Source organism: Panthera pardus, unplaced genomic scaffold (assembly GCF_024362965.1).
Source record: "Panthera pardus isolate Hobbes unplaced genomic scaffold, ASM2436296v1 HiC_scaffold_13, whole genome shotgun sequence".
In the NCBI taxonomy this organism is placed as follows: domain Eukaryota; kingdom Metazoa; phylum Chordata; class Mammalia; order Carnivora; family Felidae; genus Panthera; species Panthera pardus.
In genome coordinates, this window is record NW_026526688.1 from 134449117 (window position 1) to 134462523 (window position 13407).

General features: G+C 35.7%; 1 protein-coding gene across 8 annotated transcripts in view; it reads right to left on the reverse strand.

The window, feature by feature from the left end:
• The window catches only part of ARHGAP24 (Rho GTPase activating protein 24), a 654421-nt gene that overhangs the window by 68263 nt on the left and 572751 nt on the right, over nt 1-13407 (reverse strand). For all 8 annotated transcript variants that reach the window (XM_019465261.2, XM_019465244.2, XM_019465250.2 and 5 more), the window contains one exon: nt 1813-1935. In XM_019465261.2, the coding sequence (XP_019320806.1) occupies nt 1813-1935 (123 nt within the window). The remainder of the gene's footprint in view (nt 1-1812; nt 1936-13407) is intronic.

Sequence of the window (13407 nt, forward strand, 5' to 3'; positions counted from 1 at the left end):
CACACTATTAGGCTACTATTGACCTTCTGACAATAGGTCAGAAGGAGTATTATCTGCTTCTGGACAGTGGTAGGCCACGAATAACTAAAAACTATGGAAAGTGAAACTGCAGATGAGGGGGACTACTGTATATAAACCTATCAACTACTAGAGCATCCCTTCCAAGTTCATAAATTTGAAGACTTACATACAGCTCAGAGCTGTTGTCTAGTCCCACTGGGGTAACTTCTGGGAATCCTGGGCTGGTGGGAACTCCTGTGGCCACTGATTTGATAAAGCTAATTGGATCTCATTCATTTCTCTTAAGAGAGGGACAGATGGACGAGGAAGAAAGGGAGAGAATAGCACACTTGATGGATATAATCCCTGAACAAAAATACCTCCTTCAGCAGATATTAAGGGAATCCCTTAACTCAGAAGCCCCAGAAATTTGATAGCAGGGGGGAAGAGAGCCGTTAGAAATGACAGTGACTGAGTACACCTCTCAATAATAATCATGAGCCACTAATGTTGTAGCCGGTGGGGGGGGGGGGGGGGTGTCTCATCCCACAGGACTTTTCAAATGCTTTACACAGTCATTTACTAGCCATTTTAGTATATGAATAGGGTGACCATATAAGTTGCCACCCAAACTAGGACATCAAGAAAATGAAAAACAGCCCTATCAATAATTATCTTGGGACAACAGTTGTAAACCAGACTGTTACCAGGCAAACTGGGATGAATAGTTGCCCTGGTTAGGAACCTCCGCCTTGCCCAACAGAAGACACTGTTAGAAAACAGACAATTTCCAGACAGGTATCATTCACCTGGTAAAACCTAACTTTCCAACTTTTAAAGTACACCTTTGAAGTTATTCTAAGATGTAGAATGGGGAGTCAGCCTAAGAAGTATCTAATATATTAAGGGAAAAAAGAATCACTTCTGCATTCAGGGTGCTGCCAATACACAAAAGAGAATATAAAATAAATATTAGAATTATAATTGGTTTGCTAAATATGAATTTGATTTAATATAATTTATTTTAACTACATCCACATAAAATAATTAGGCTTTACATTTTGGGAAGTGCATGTTGGCTATAGATAAATTTTTTTGAGTTCTTCTTGATTTGGTTTCCAGTACTGAATTTTTACTTTAAATAATTTTTCTGTTTACATTATATCTGCTTATCTATTTTATCTCTTTTATATTCCTTGATAGACAAAGATTATTTCTTTTACCCTTTCTTCCTCCTTTTAGTTCTATTTACAGCACCAGTTAGTTTATTCTTCACATGGCACATTCTCAAAACTATATTAACTAAGATTTTTAAAAACTTATCACATCCACAAACACTTGTCAGATCACAAAGCATTTTTTTTTAATCTAGTAATCAGTGGATTATCATCTAGAGCATTGCTGTTCTTCTTTGATATTGCTGCGCATCTTGGGGCTACGACCCCTTCCAAAGATCCTAGTCAAAAATGCTTTGCCCCATATCTGCAGGGTCTTAACTAATCTATATTATAGTATCATTCCCATAACTATTTATTGTTAGTGAAATGGAAAAATTAAAAAAAAACCCATATCATCCCTTTTTATAATTCAAGATATTCATAGAAAAAGATCAGTTATTGATATTTGATCTAAATTTAACTTCTGGGAGTTACTTACATATATACCTTAACAATAATATGGTATAATTTACTATTTATTTTAACACTCATCCATTTGAAAATAGGAGCTGATAATAACATCAACTGGGAGCAGAGAAAGGGTGAACAGGTTTGGCTGACCTTTCTGTTTTTCCATGATTCTATATATACTCACCTCCACCAAAAGGTCCCCATATGACTCGACGGATGGACTTAACCCAGTCTTCCATATCATTCTGGGTGCTCGCCATAAGGAGGTAGCTCTCATGGTTTGCTGTCATCCGATCTCGATCGCCTCCTATAAGACAGTAACACATGAGTGTATGCTCGGCTGAAGTTTCTTCATCAGCAGCAGGAGTCCCTGAAATGTACACTGTGCCTACCCAATCAATTGGAAATATTTACCATGGCTTCAGTATGAAAAAAAAAATCTGCTTAAAAAGGAAAGGCTCTTATGTTTCCAGGAGAAAACTGGAGAACAAATGTCATTCCCCAAACAAAGCCTGCCTTTTTGTCCTAGCAACAGTCCATAGGTCTGCATTAACTTATAATCCAATCTATTCACACTGCACTGTTGAACAAGGAGAATTGGCAAAGCAAAATGAAAGATGGAGAAATAATCCAGAGTCTGGATATTCATTGGAAGCAAGTGCTGAGCAGTCTAAGTACTTCTTAGTCCACACACAGTGAGGCCACCAGGACATCATGGGTAAGCAGGGGAGCTCTAGGAAAGGGAAAAGAACCACATGTAAAACTTTTGACCCAGAGGTCCTCCTGTATTCCTCCATCCCGGAAAATAAGGCTCTGCTCCCAGAACACACCTGCAGGGTGGGCAAACAAAGAAAAGAGAAGAACACACAAGCCTGCCCACAATTTAAACCCCTAGATGGCCCTCACGCCGAAGCATGAGCTTTGAAACCCCAGTGGTGCCTCCATGCAAAAGCTTGATGGTTTCTCTTATTTCACCCTCCAAAAGAACAACCCATATACTTAAAAAAATTTTTTTAGTGTTTATTTATTCTTGAGACAGAGACAGAGTGTGAACAGGGGAGGGGTAGAGAGAGACGGAGACACAGAATATGAAGCAGGTTCCAGGCTCTGAGCTGTCAGCACAGAGCCCGACGCGGGGCTCGAACCCACGAACTGTGAGATCATGACCTGAGCTGAAGTCGGATGCTTAACCGACTGAGCCACCCAAGCGCCCCCATATACTTTTAAACCTTTATAGTCTCCAATATCAACTTTGAAGTGCCAGACGTCTGATGCATGTGATTTAATTTCTTAGAGATGTTTTATAGCATTTACATTTCCCTGGTGACTCAATTTTCTCATTGACAAAACAGGCATCACCGTATATGACCCTGAAAGAGGTCTTGAGGCATGGTTTTTCTTACTTCCTATCTTGTGGTTAAAGACATGTATCAGCAACTATATTGCTTCATTTTCTTCGAAAATAATTAGTGTTGTTGTTCATGGAAGGAATAATTAAGGAAATGGAACATTTAACTGAATTCTGAAAATATTTTAGTATTATACTAACTTCTAAGGCGCTCCAAATATCTATGAATATTTAACTATTCACTAAGTGAACACTAAGCATTGTACGTTTGCAGCCTTGGGTTGAACTGATTCATATGCAAGTGTTGTGTTTGATGGAAACCTTGCTGTTTGGTTTCTAAGTGGATCTGAACACCTTCATGAGGAGCTTGCATGCTCCAATTCACAATAGGCTCACCATTCACTGTTCTTTCCCACCCAACCCAACTTGCACATAGCCGTGAAAGTTGTAGGCATTGAATCTGCAACCTCTGAATTCTATACAGCTGTCCTAAGTTGATGAATACAGTTATTCTACCACCAATGTGAATGTCAGAACAGGCGAAAGGTCAGAGAAGTGAAATAACTTTAAGCTTATCAGACGAACAACTAAAATTGGTGATGTACATTTTAATACAACTGGATGGAAGTAGGAGGAGGGGCTGAGGAACCACAGCAAAGTGGTTTCTTAACATTTACAAAATTCCTGAAAAAATAAGACTAAACTTCTCACATTATAAAGAACACCTCACTGTTTGGGAAACAATAACCCTCTTACACCTGTAGGTCTATCCTCGGTCAGTCATCACTTTAAGTAACTTGTATCTGAAAAAGCGCCAGTTCAGGAGTCAGAAAACCTACCTGTAATTTTATATTAGCTGCTTAATTTCTGGGAAATTACATAACTTTTGCAAACTCAGTGTTTTTAACTATGATTTAGATATAAAAATACTGTTATAGTATATTTTTGTGAGAATTCAATGAAATAAAGTAAGAATATTAGCCCGGTGTTAGGCTAAAGGAGAAATGCTGCAAACACCAATTCAGTCTCATTTAATGGCTACTACACCTACAAATGCAAAAAGAACATATTACATTTAACTTCACCTCAGAGGGGCACCTGGGTGGCTCAGTCGGTTAAGCGACTGATTTCAGCTCGGCTCATAGTTTTGGAGCCCCCGCCCCCCACCAACCATCCCAACCATCGTTCGCTCTGTGCTGACGGCTGACAGCTCAGAGCTTGGAGCCTGATTCAGATTCTGTCTCCCTCTCTCTCTCTGCCCCTCCCCCACTCGCACTCTGTCTCTGTCTCTCTCTCAAAAATAAATAAACTTAAAAAAAAAAAATTTAATTTGACCCCAGAGATATTATGTGTAGCAGGTGCTTGGAAACAATTAGTCAATTTTATATATGTATGTATATATATATAATCATTTATATATATGATGTCATTATATATTATACATATAATTATCATTTTAAAGGCTATCTTTACTTGATACATAACAATGCACATTAAAATTATATACTGTACATATATGTAAATATGCCAACTTAATATGCATGTGGCCGTATAACATAAAAGCAGCAGAAAAAACTAAATGACAAAAGAAAAATAGGCTTCATTTGACACAGCGCAGTACTAATAATTTATTTTGTGTTCTCACCCATTTATACCATAGTACTAGCCAAAAATTTACCATTGTGAAATGAAAATATTTTAATTATTGTCTTTGCCTAAGGGACGCTTAGTAATTCGGGCGGCAATATCCTGCTGTGTCACTCCCAGCCCAGGCAGAGACAGCCTAGTAATGAGTGAGTGACAGCCACTAGAGTGTGTTTCTGCCTGAAAGCAGGGAAGAAAGAGAATGATAAGCACAACTGGCCATTATCCCCTGACTTTTCATTTGATTCTCTATCTCTGCCAGTGGTGCTGTATGCGTGACCCTGAGTCTCATTTAGACTGCCAATCACAGATATGAAATCCCATCTGTGAATTTCACCCATGGATATGGACCTTGATTCCTCAGTGTATTAACAAGACAAGGGGAAAATATTTAAAAAATTTTATTTACCAGTCTTGGTGGAAATATAGACTCTTTGCTACGAATGCGATTAAAACAATTGGAGACATTTATACAAACATGAACTAGACACTCTACTGAAAATACGTGATTTCCAACTAGAGATGCCATCAGTTCTAATTCAAAACCCATCAGTTCTAAGGGCGGGTACTGTACCTTGCAATTGAAGGGGCTCAAAAACAACTTAATGATATATCATTTGATAAATAAATAAACTCAATATTGACTTTCAACCATGTGAATCAAGTTTCACTCTCTTTGTGAATCCTTTATAGGGCTTCATGTTCCATTTAACCATTTGTGGACCTAAAATTCTTTAAAAAGGTGAAATTTTAAAAAGCCGTCTTGAGATCTAATTATCACTGGAGCGACAGGGTCATCGTTATCTTCAATCCCTATGTGTCTATGTGTATGTGTATGTGATATGATACCTATTAAAGCCAGTGTATGCCTTCCATTTTTAATTCTGCTTTATTAAAATTCCATTTTAATAAAATGCTTCCATTTTTAATTTAATTTAATTAATATTAAATTAATATTTAATTTAATAAATATCTGTGCAGCTTTGTTTTTAATTTTTAATACTACTTTAGATTTGCACATGTTTTTATAGGACATATGTTTCAGGAAATTGTTCACACCTTTAGATATTAGCTTGGGAAGGTAATAATGCCTTGGTGCTAGTGTTAACACTTCAAGCATTTGTGATTTTAAGTTAACTGAGCAGGTCACATCATTCAATTTTACTTCTTTATATATAATTGAAAATACATGTGCATTTTGGGGGGTCTTCTGTATATTTGCATTTGATATAAATCTTTCTTCTCCAGAAATAAAATAGTTTTCTGAAATAAAATAAATACTTGACATAATTAACTTTCGCAAAAATTAAAAGGTAGATTAAGAAAAGCTTAATGAATTTAATAGGCTAAGAAAGAGCTTAATTTAAAATTAAAAGGTAGGTTCAAGAAATCTACAATAAGGTAAATGTATAGTTAATTTAAAAAAGAGGTACAATTCCACTGACTATATGAAAAGTTTGATTCCTCTAATAATTATAAAATAATAACAATTTAAAAGATAATATTTATGAATAATTTTGCATAGAATTTTAAAAAAATTTTATTTGTAAGTAATCTCTACACCTAATGTGAAACTTAAACTTACAACCCTGAGATCAAGAGTCACATGCTCTATTGACTAGCCAGGCAGGCACCCCTGCATAGAATTTTTTTTAAATTTTAAGAGAAATATTGGAAATGATATGTCAAAATATATATGTTCATTGTTTATAGGAATATGGATAATGTTCCCTATGATGCAGCCACTAAAATAGGATTTTGATAGGAGTTTTTATTATACAAAAGGAAATAAACACATTTTTACATGTGATATTATCTCAATTTTCATATAGAAGGAAAGCTAGATAAATAAGATACTACATAGAAATACACAGTAATTTTGCCAATGGTTACCTCTGAATGATAGGATTGGGAATTTCTTTGCTCTTTTTTTGTACCTTTCTGCATCTTCCAGATGCTCAACCTGTGTTGTTTCATGCATTAGTCCAGATATTCTATCAGGTATTATTTTACATGAGAAAAAAACATTATTGAAAAGAGCAAATGATCAGAATGAAATGGTCATGAAAGTACTAATCCATAAAAAGCCAAGGTGAGCTGAAAGGTAATTGTCACTAATGTCACCCAGTAATGCTTAAGAGTGCTCACTTGAGTTCTCATTAATTTACCTATAACCTCATATTCCTCTTTTCCCAGATACTGGTCCTTGAGTACATCCCCAAAGGAAGATTTGGGACAGGTGGCCAGTGCTGCTCAGAGCACAGACCACTTAATGTCACTAGGATTTTCTCAGTGAAAACAAGACTACTACTATTATGTGCATTACCTTTCTTTAAAAAAAAGTTTTTTTTAACATTTATTCATTTTTGAGACACAGAGTGTGAATGGGGGAGGAGTAGAGAGAGAGAGGGACACACAGAATCCAAAGCAGGCTCCAGGCTCCAAGCTGTCAGCACAGAGACCAAGGTGGGGCTGGAACTCACAGACTGCGAGATCATGACCTGAGCTGACGCTTAACCTGCTAAGCCACCCAGGTGCCCCTGTGCATCACCTTTATTAAAAAAATATTAAAAAAATTACTTTTCTGAATTTATTGTGTGGAAATTTCCAAAATAGTTGCCAATGTAGATTTTTGTTATTTTTCCTTAGAGAAAAATACTTGTAAATTGTCCAAATTATGAACTAAAAAGCAAAACAATTATTCAGAAGCAAAGTATTTATATGTATGTCAACTTGAGTAAAAAAACGTTTACATATATACAGTAAATTATTTCCTCATATTTAAATTTTAAATCAAGTTGCTCAAGGGAAACTGTGGTATAGACATTTGGGTTCATTTCCAAGCATAGCTCATGGTACAGACCCGAGGACATTTCAGTGAACACCTCTGATACTGTTAATAATTTCAGAAGCAAAATGTTTCCTCACTCCTAATTGTAAATCAGGTCAAAACGAGGCATATTATACTATTTATTTTATTAGCTTACATGAAAATATTTTATATCCTAGTTAGGGTTACTAATTTCCACTCATACAATTGCAAGGTTTTATTTTACTTTTTCAAAGCATTACTTTTCTCAAAACTTAGTTTGGGTCTTTATTGGCAGTAGAACTCTAATGATAAATTGCAAGATATAAAGTAAATTCTGAAGGATATCAGTGGAAAATTACTAAGATGGGAAAACATTTCTTCCCTTTTATGGAGACTGATATTTGCAAATCAACCAAAGTTATGTGAAGTATAAACTACAAATTATAGGCTTCTATGGATGCCATCACTTCTTAATAAATAACAACAAAAATAATAAAGCAGCATGTAGTTTACAAAATAAGGCCAGAAAACAAATTGGTCTCACAATCAATATCATCTTTAATTTTTCATATTGTTTTGTGTATAATAGAGACATTGTTATCTGAAGAGTAAGAGTTTTGATATGCTTTGCTAATCAAGTTTTTTTTTCCAAGTATTTCTTCCTCAGAGGTTAATTTCTTAAGTATCAGAAGGACAAAATTTCAATGTATATTGTCAACAGAAAAGTTGCATTACTCTCTAATGAGATCTTGAATATTTTAAAACCCCTAAAGCATAAAATGAGAATTAATTAAGGGCCCAATAGAAATAGCCATCATTTTATTTGTAGTGTGTAGTCACTACCATACAGCAAACACATTACTAAATGTTATCTTGCATTATAATAAAATTAATGCTACATTTTAATTTCACGAGTACTTTATAATACTGTTTTACATATTTCTTATATCATCCTTACTAGGTCATAATCTCATTGTAAGAATCACACCACATTATGTATATAGCTAACTTATGTTTAAGATGAAAGTGACTAGAAATGCATACTATTTAAACCAATTATAGATTGATTGCTATTTATTGTTTATGGTAGATTTTTAATCATTAAGTTTAGAAATAGTTTGCTGGAAGTTTGTCTATTTGGCTACAGATATAGAAAGCATTGACATAAACATTTTATACTGTACAAGTTTCTTCTGACTTGCCTTTCCTCAAACCTCACAATAAAAAGTGTCAGCAAATGTGAATATTAGACCAAAGTGTTAGCTGGATCAAACTGCAAAAACAAATAGTTCCTACAAGGACATGTCATTCAAGAAGTACTAAAAATAGGTTAGAGTCAGACACTGAAGCCAGACTCATCAAGTTCAAATTAGTCATTGATTAGCTGTGAAATCCCTCATGTTTAACTGAGGGTGCTAGCAGCACCTGCCTCCTGGTGTTATTGTGAGTTAATTGAATGAATAATACCACAAAATACTTGGAGTCCTGTTTGGGACATGGGATGCTATGCTGTTATTTTTATTTCCATGTATAATAATCTTGATTCTAACTTTTTCAGTAAATGAAACATAATTTGAATCCTTTAAAATGCAGAAGGCTAGCTTATTTTTGAAAAAAATATTCTGAATATATTTGTAAAGAAAAATCCTTTTATAGGAAATTAACTATTGATTTATTTTTCAAGTAACTATTGATTTTCATATTGATCATGTTCTTAAAAGTACAACTGTGATCAATTTACTTTTAAATAGTGAATGAAAATTGTAAAACTTCAAATAGGCATAATTATATTTCCACTAATTTTTACATTCTTGGATTCATCCTTTCGAAATACCTTCTATTTGTACTAAGTACATTAAGTATAAACATGATATAACTTATTACATTTTGGATATTTGTCTTCCAAATTGTACTGGATCTGGAATAGAATCTCAATTTAAGTCCAACAATATATTTGGCTTTCACTTATGTCAGAGGCTCAGAATCTAGCCACTTCCTTCTCATCATCTAGTTAAGTTCTAATTGAAATTTCCAAGAAATAGATAGAATATTTCCCTGGCAGAGCCAAGGCTTCTAGAGTTTGTGTCCTCTTCTAATTTAGCTTGGCTAGTTTAAGAGATCATTGAATTCAAAATTTCACCTGACTGATATAGAAGGCAGGCAGGTAGAGTAAATGTCATGTATATTTAGATCAGTGTTACTCCAACAATGATGATATAGACTGGAATCATAAAGGAAAGCAAGACCCCAGTCAATAATCACCAATTTCTAGCAAATGGAACGTCATTCATAGTCAAAGAAGCAAGGCAGAGAATTACTGGCTTAAATAAATCTAAAATTAAAATTATTGGTCTATTAGGAGGTCCCTTAATACACAGCACAAATGATGAGTCGAATATTGGAAAATTTAGGAGAAATATTTTGGAATTATATTGAACATTATACTCCCCATGAACATGTAAATAAACCCTCTACTGCAGAATCTCTCAAAGTGTGATGATACTACAGTGTATATGTCCAGGAAGGTAGGAAGGTACTTGTTAGAAATGCAAATTCTTAGACCCAAGCTCAAATTAACTGAATCAGAGACTGCAGTGGTGGGACCTGCAATCCTTGCTGTAAGATGCAGAAACCTGCCAGATGATTCTAATGTATCATAAACCATGAGAACCACTACTCTTGTAAGACAGTTTGCTTTAATAATTTTTTATAAGGTTTATTTACTTTTGAGACAGAGAGAGAGGGAGAGACAGACAGAGAGAGACAGACAGACAGACAGACAGAGCACAGGTGGGGGAGGGGCATAGAGAGAAGGAGACACAGAATCCGAAGCAGGCTCCAGGCTCTGAGCTGTCAGCACAGAGCCGTATGCAGGGCTCAAACCCACCAACTCTGAGATCATGGCCTGAGCCAAAGTTGGACGCTTAACCAACTGAGCCACCCAGGCACACTGACAGTTTGCTTTAACAGGCAGAGACTGTAAATTTTAGAATTTACGTATTTTAGCCACAGTCTTCCTGTTAGCTTATATCTATATATTATTTTTTCAGTGACACCCATTCAGCTACAAAGTACTAAGCTTTAAAGCTATGGGTCATATAACTTATCTAATTGCTTATTTTCATTGTAAATAATTAACACTTTGCAACTAGCTCGCAAGGACATATCACTCAAGTTGGGATTACTGAGTCTAGTAAATTTGTGGGCCTCCTACATTAGAGACGGCATACTTTTATCTGGCCAAACATTAGAGCGCTTCTTTTTGTATCTGAATACAGATTTGTTACACCTCTTTTCCTGATGCCCAGAGTTTGAAGAGTGAAAAGGACACTGAATTTGAGAAGACATGCCACTTTTGAAGATCTAGATTAGAATGATGAAATCCATTTTTAAAATTCTCTTGTATCTCCCTCTTTTTATTGTTTTGGAATAATAGAAATCTGCAAGATTATTTTTTAATGTTTGTTTATTTATTTATTTATTTATTTTTTATTTATTTATTTATTTATTTTGAGAGATAGCATGAGCAGGGTAGAGGCGGGGTGGGGGTGGGGGGGGTAGAAAGAGAATCCCAAGGAGGCTTCAAGCTGTCAGCGCAAAGCCTGATCTGGGGCTTGATCCCATGAACCATGAGATCATGACCTGAGCTGAAATCAAAAGTCAGACCCTCAACCGACTGAGCCACTCAGGCGCCCCTGCAAGTTACTTTTATATCCCTTGATTCATTTGGTTTTTACAATATCCCTGGGAAGTAAAGCAGAGCATTGATTATTTTGCCCAACACATATTCATTGAGCACCTGTATTGTGGGTGTCACTACTCTAGGTTCTGAGGATACAGCAGGGAGTAAAACAAAGTCTACAATCCAGAGGTGAGGTCCAGACTGAAATGCAGATTTGGAAGTCATCCATGTAACAGTAGTCTAAAAAATATGGGACTGGATGATGCACCTAAGGAATGCTGCCTCTAGAATAGAGAAAACGCAGTTCAAGTGAGCTGCGATGTTTAAAGGTTGAGAAAAGGAAGAGGAATTAGCAAAGTAGATTGAGAAGGTACATCTAGTAAGGTCAGAAGAGAAACCAGAAAGTCTGAGTGGAGAAAGTGGTCTGGTGAGTCAAGAGCTGCTGAGAGGTTAGATAAAATGATGACTGAGAGAACACAGACCACTAGTATAGGAAACACAGAGAACACTGGATTAGGCAACATGGAGATTATCGGTGTCCTTGGAGGATTGATCAGACCAGCACAAATATAATCATCGTGGGAATGTGTTTGTAAGATTATGGAAGAGAGAAAACAGAAACACCCAGTATAAACTACTTCTCTAGGCATTGTAGTGTATATAGGAGCACAGAAGTGGGGGTAGTGAGTGGGTGTGTAGGTGGGTTGTGGGGCCAAGGGGATTTAGCTTGGGAAATAATACAGAATGTTATATGCTTATGGGCATTATTCACTGGAGAGGGAAAAGCTAATGAGGTGGGAGAGAGGAGGCTTATAGATGCCTCCATATTTCTTTAAAGTCATACTCTAATTCTCTCACTCCCCTCAGAATCTTCAATACATGTTGACAGTTAACATAATTGATTTCTCTCCAAAGTTTGTTACTTTAAAAGTATTTGAAACATCTAGAAGAGAATCATCGAAAGAAAAGGAACTTGCATTAAGCAGTTGTTTCTACACAGCTCTGCCTACAGGCAACACAGGAAGGAATGGGGTTAAGTTCATAAATCATTTTTTAAAGTTAAATTTTACTACCTTTACTTGAGTGTAGTGTTTGGTATATGCTCAATAGGAGATTTCACTTACTTGAGACATTTTCCTTCACACAATATTAGTTTTAATTGCCACAGATGATAATTATTTAATATTACAAGGCAGTTTTATAGAATGGGTTTTGGTATATACAAAAGAACCGATGCTTTAAGATAAAATGCTATGATAGATAGCTCAAAATTAAGTTGCTCCAGGGGCACCTGGGTGACTTAGTTGGTCAAGCATCCGACTCAATTTTGGCTCAGGTCATGATCTCATGGTACATAGGATTGAGCCCCTCTTTGGGTTCTGCACTTTCAGATTCTCTCTTCCTCTCTCTGCCTCTCCCCTGCTCGTGCTGTTTCTCTCTCTCTCTCTCTCTCAAAATAAATAAATAAACTTGAAAAAATTAAGTTACTCCAATAAACAAATGACAAATAGTAATCATTGTAATGGTGTAAAATTAAGAAAAGCTCTGATTTTGATTTGAATTTGAATTTTGTTCTCTTAAACCTCTACAATTAACTTTGCAGTCAGAACAGCTTAACTGTCCAGTACTTTGTCTCCCACAGTTAATGTTTGGGTTTGCTGTGTTTCATCAGCTTTAGGGTCTATGTCTGCAAGGGCAGGACATAAAACACACCTTAGGGGTCTGGAATTTGAACCCAGCCTTCTAGCTAACTTCACAGAGAACACATTTGCATAATGTGCCAAAAATCCAACACTAAGAACATTATAGTTTCAGAACAATTGTCACTTCCTTTAGTAAGGATACTTGTGAATATTTTCCTAACTTGCTTGATATAAACATATTACAAACTAACTCTATGATTTCCTCAAGTGTTAGCTGTTTTCTCAATAAATGTTTAAGAGTCTCTATGTACACTCTGTTAGTTCTTTAACCTATGTCTGGAGTTGGGGGTCTCACTGCATTGTCCCATTCTAACTACAAATGATTCCAAGACCCTACAAAAAGAACAGGGGCCAGAAAGTCACATGTTGTTCCCAAATTGACTATGGACATAGAAGTTCCTGTAAAGAATACTACTCCTTATCTGCTTCTTAATCCAAAACCCTTGTAATACTAGTTTAGAATGATTAACACTATCAGAAAGGCTAAGCAGACTCTAATTCTCATATTGGTGATGGGATGAGTACATTTTAGGATGATTTCTTTTAAAATAAACACACATGAATACACAAACATAACTGCACTAACGCTG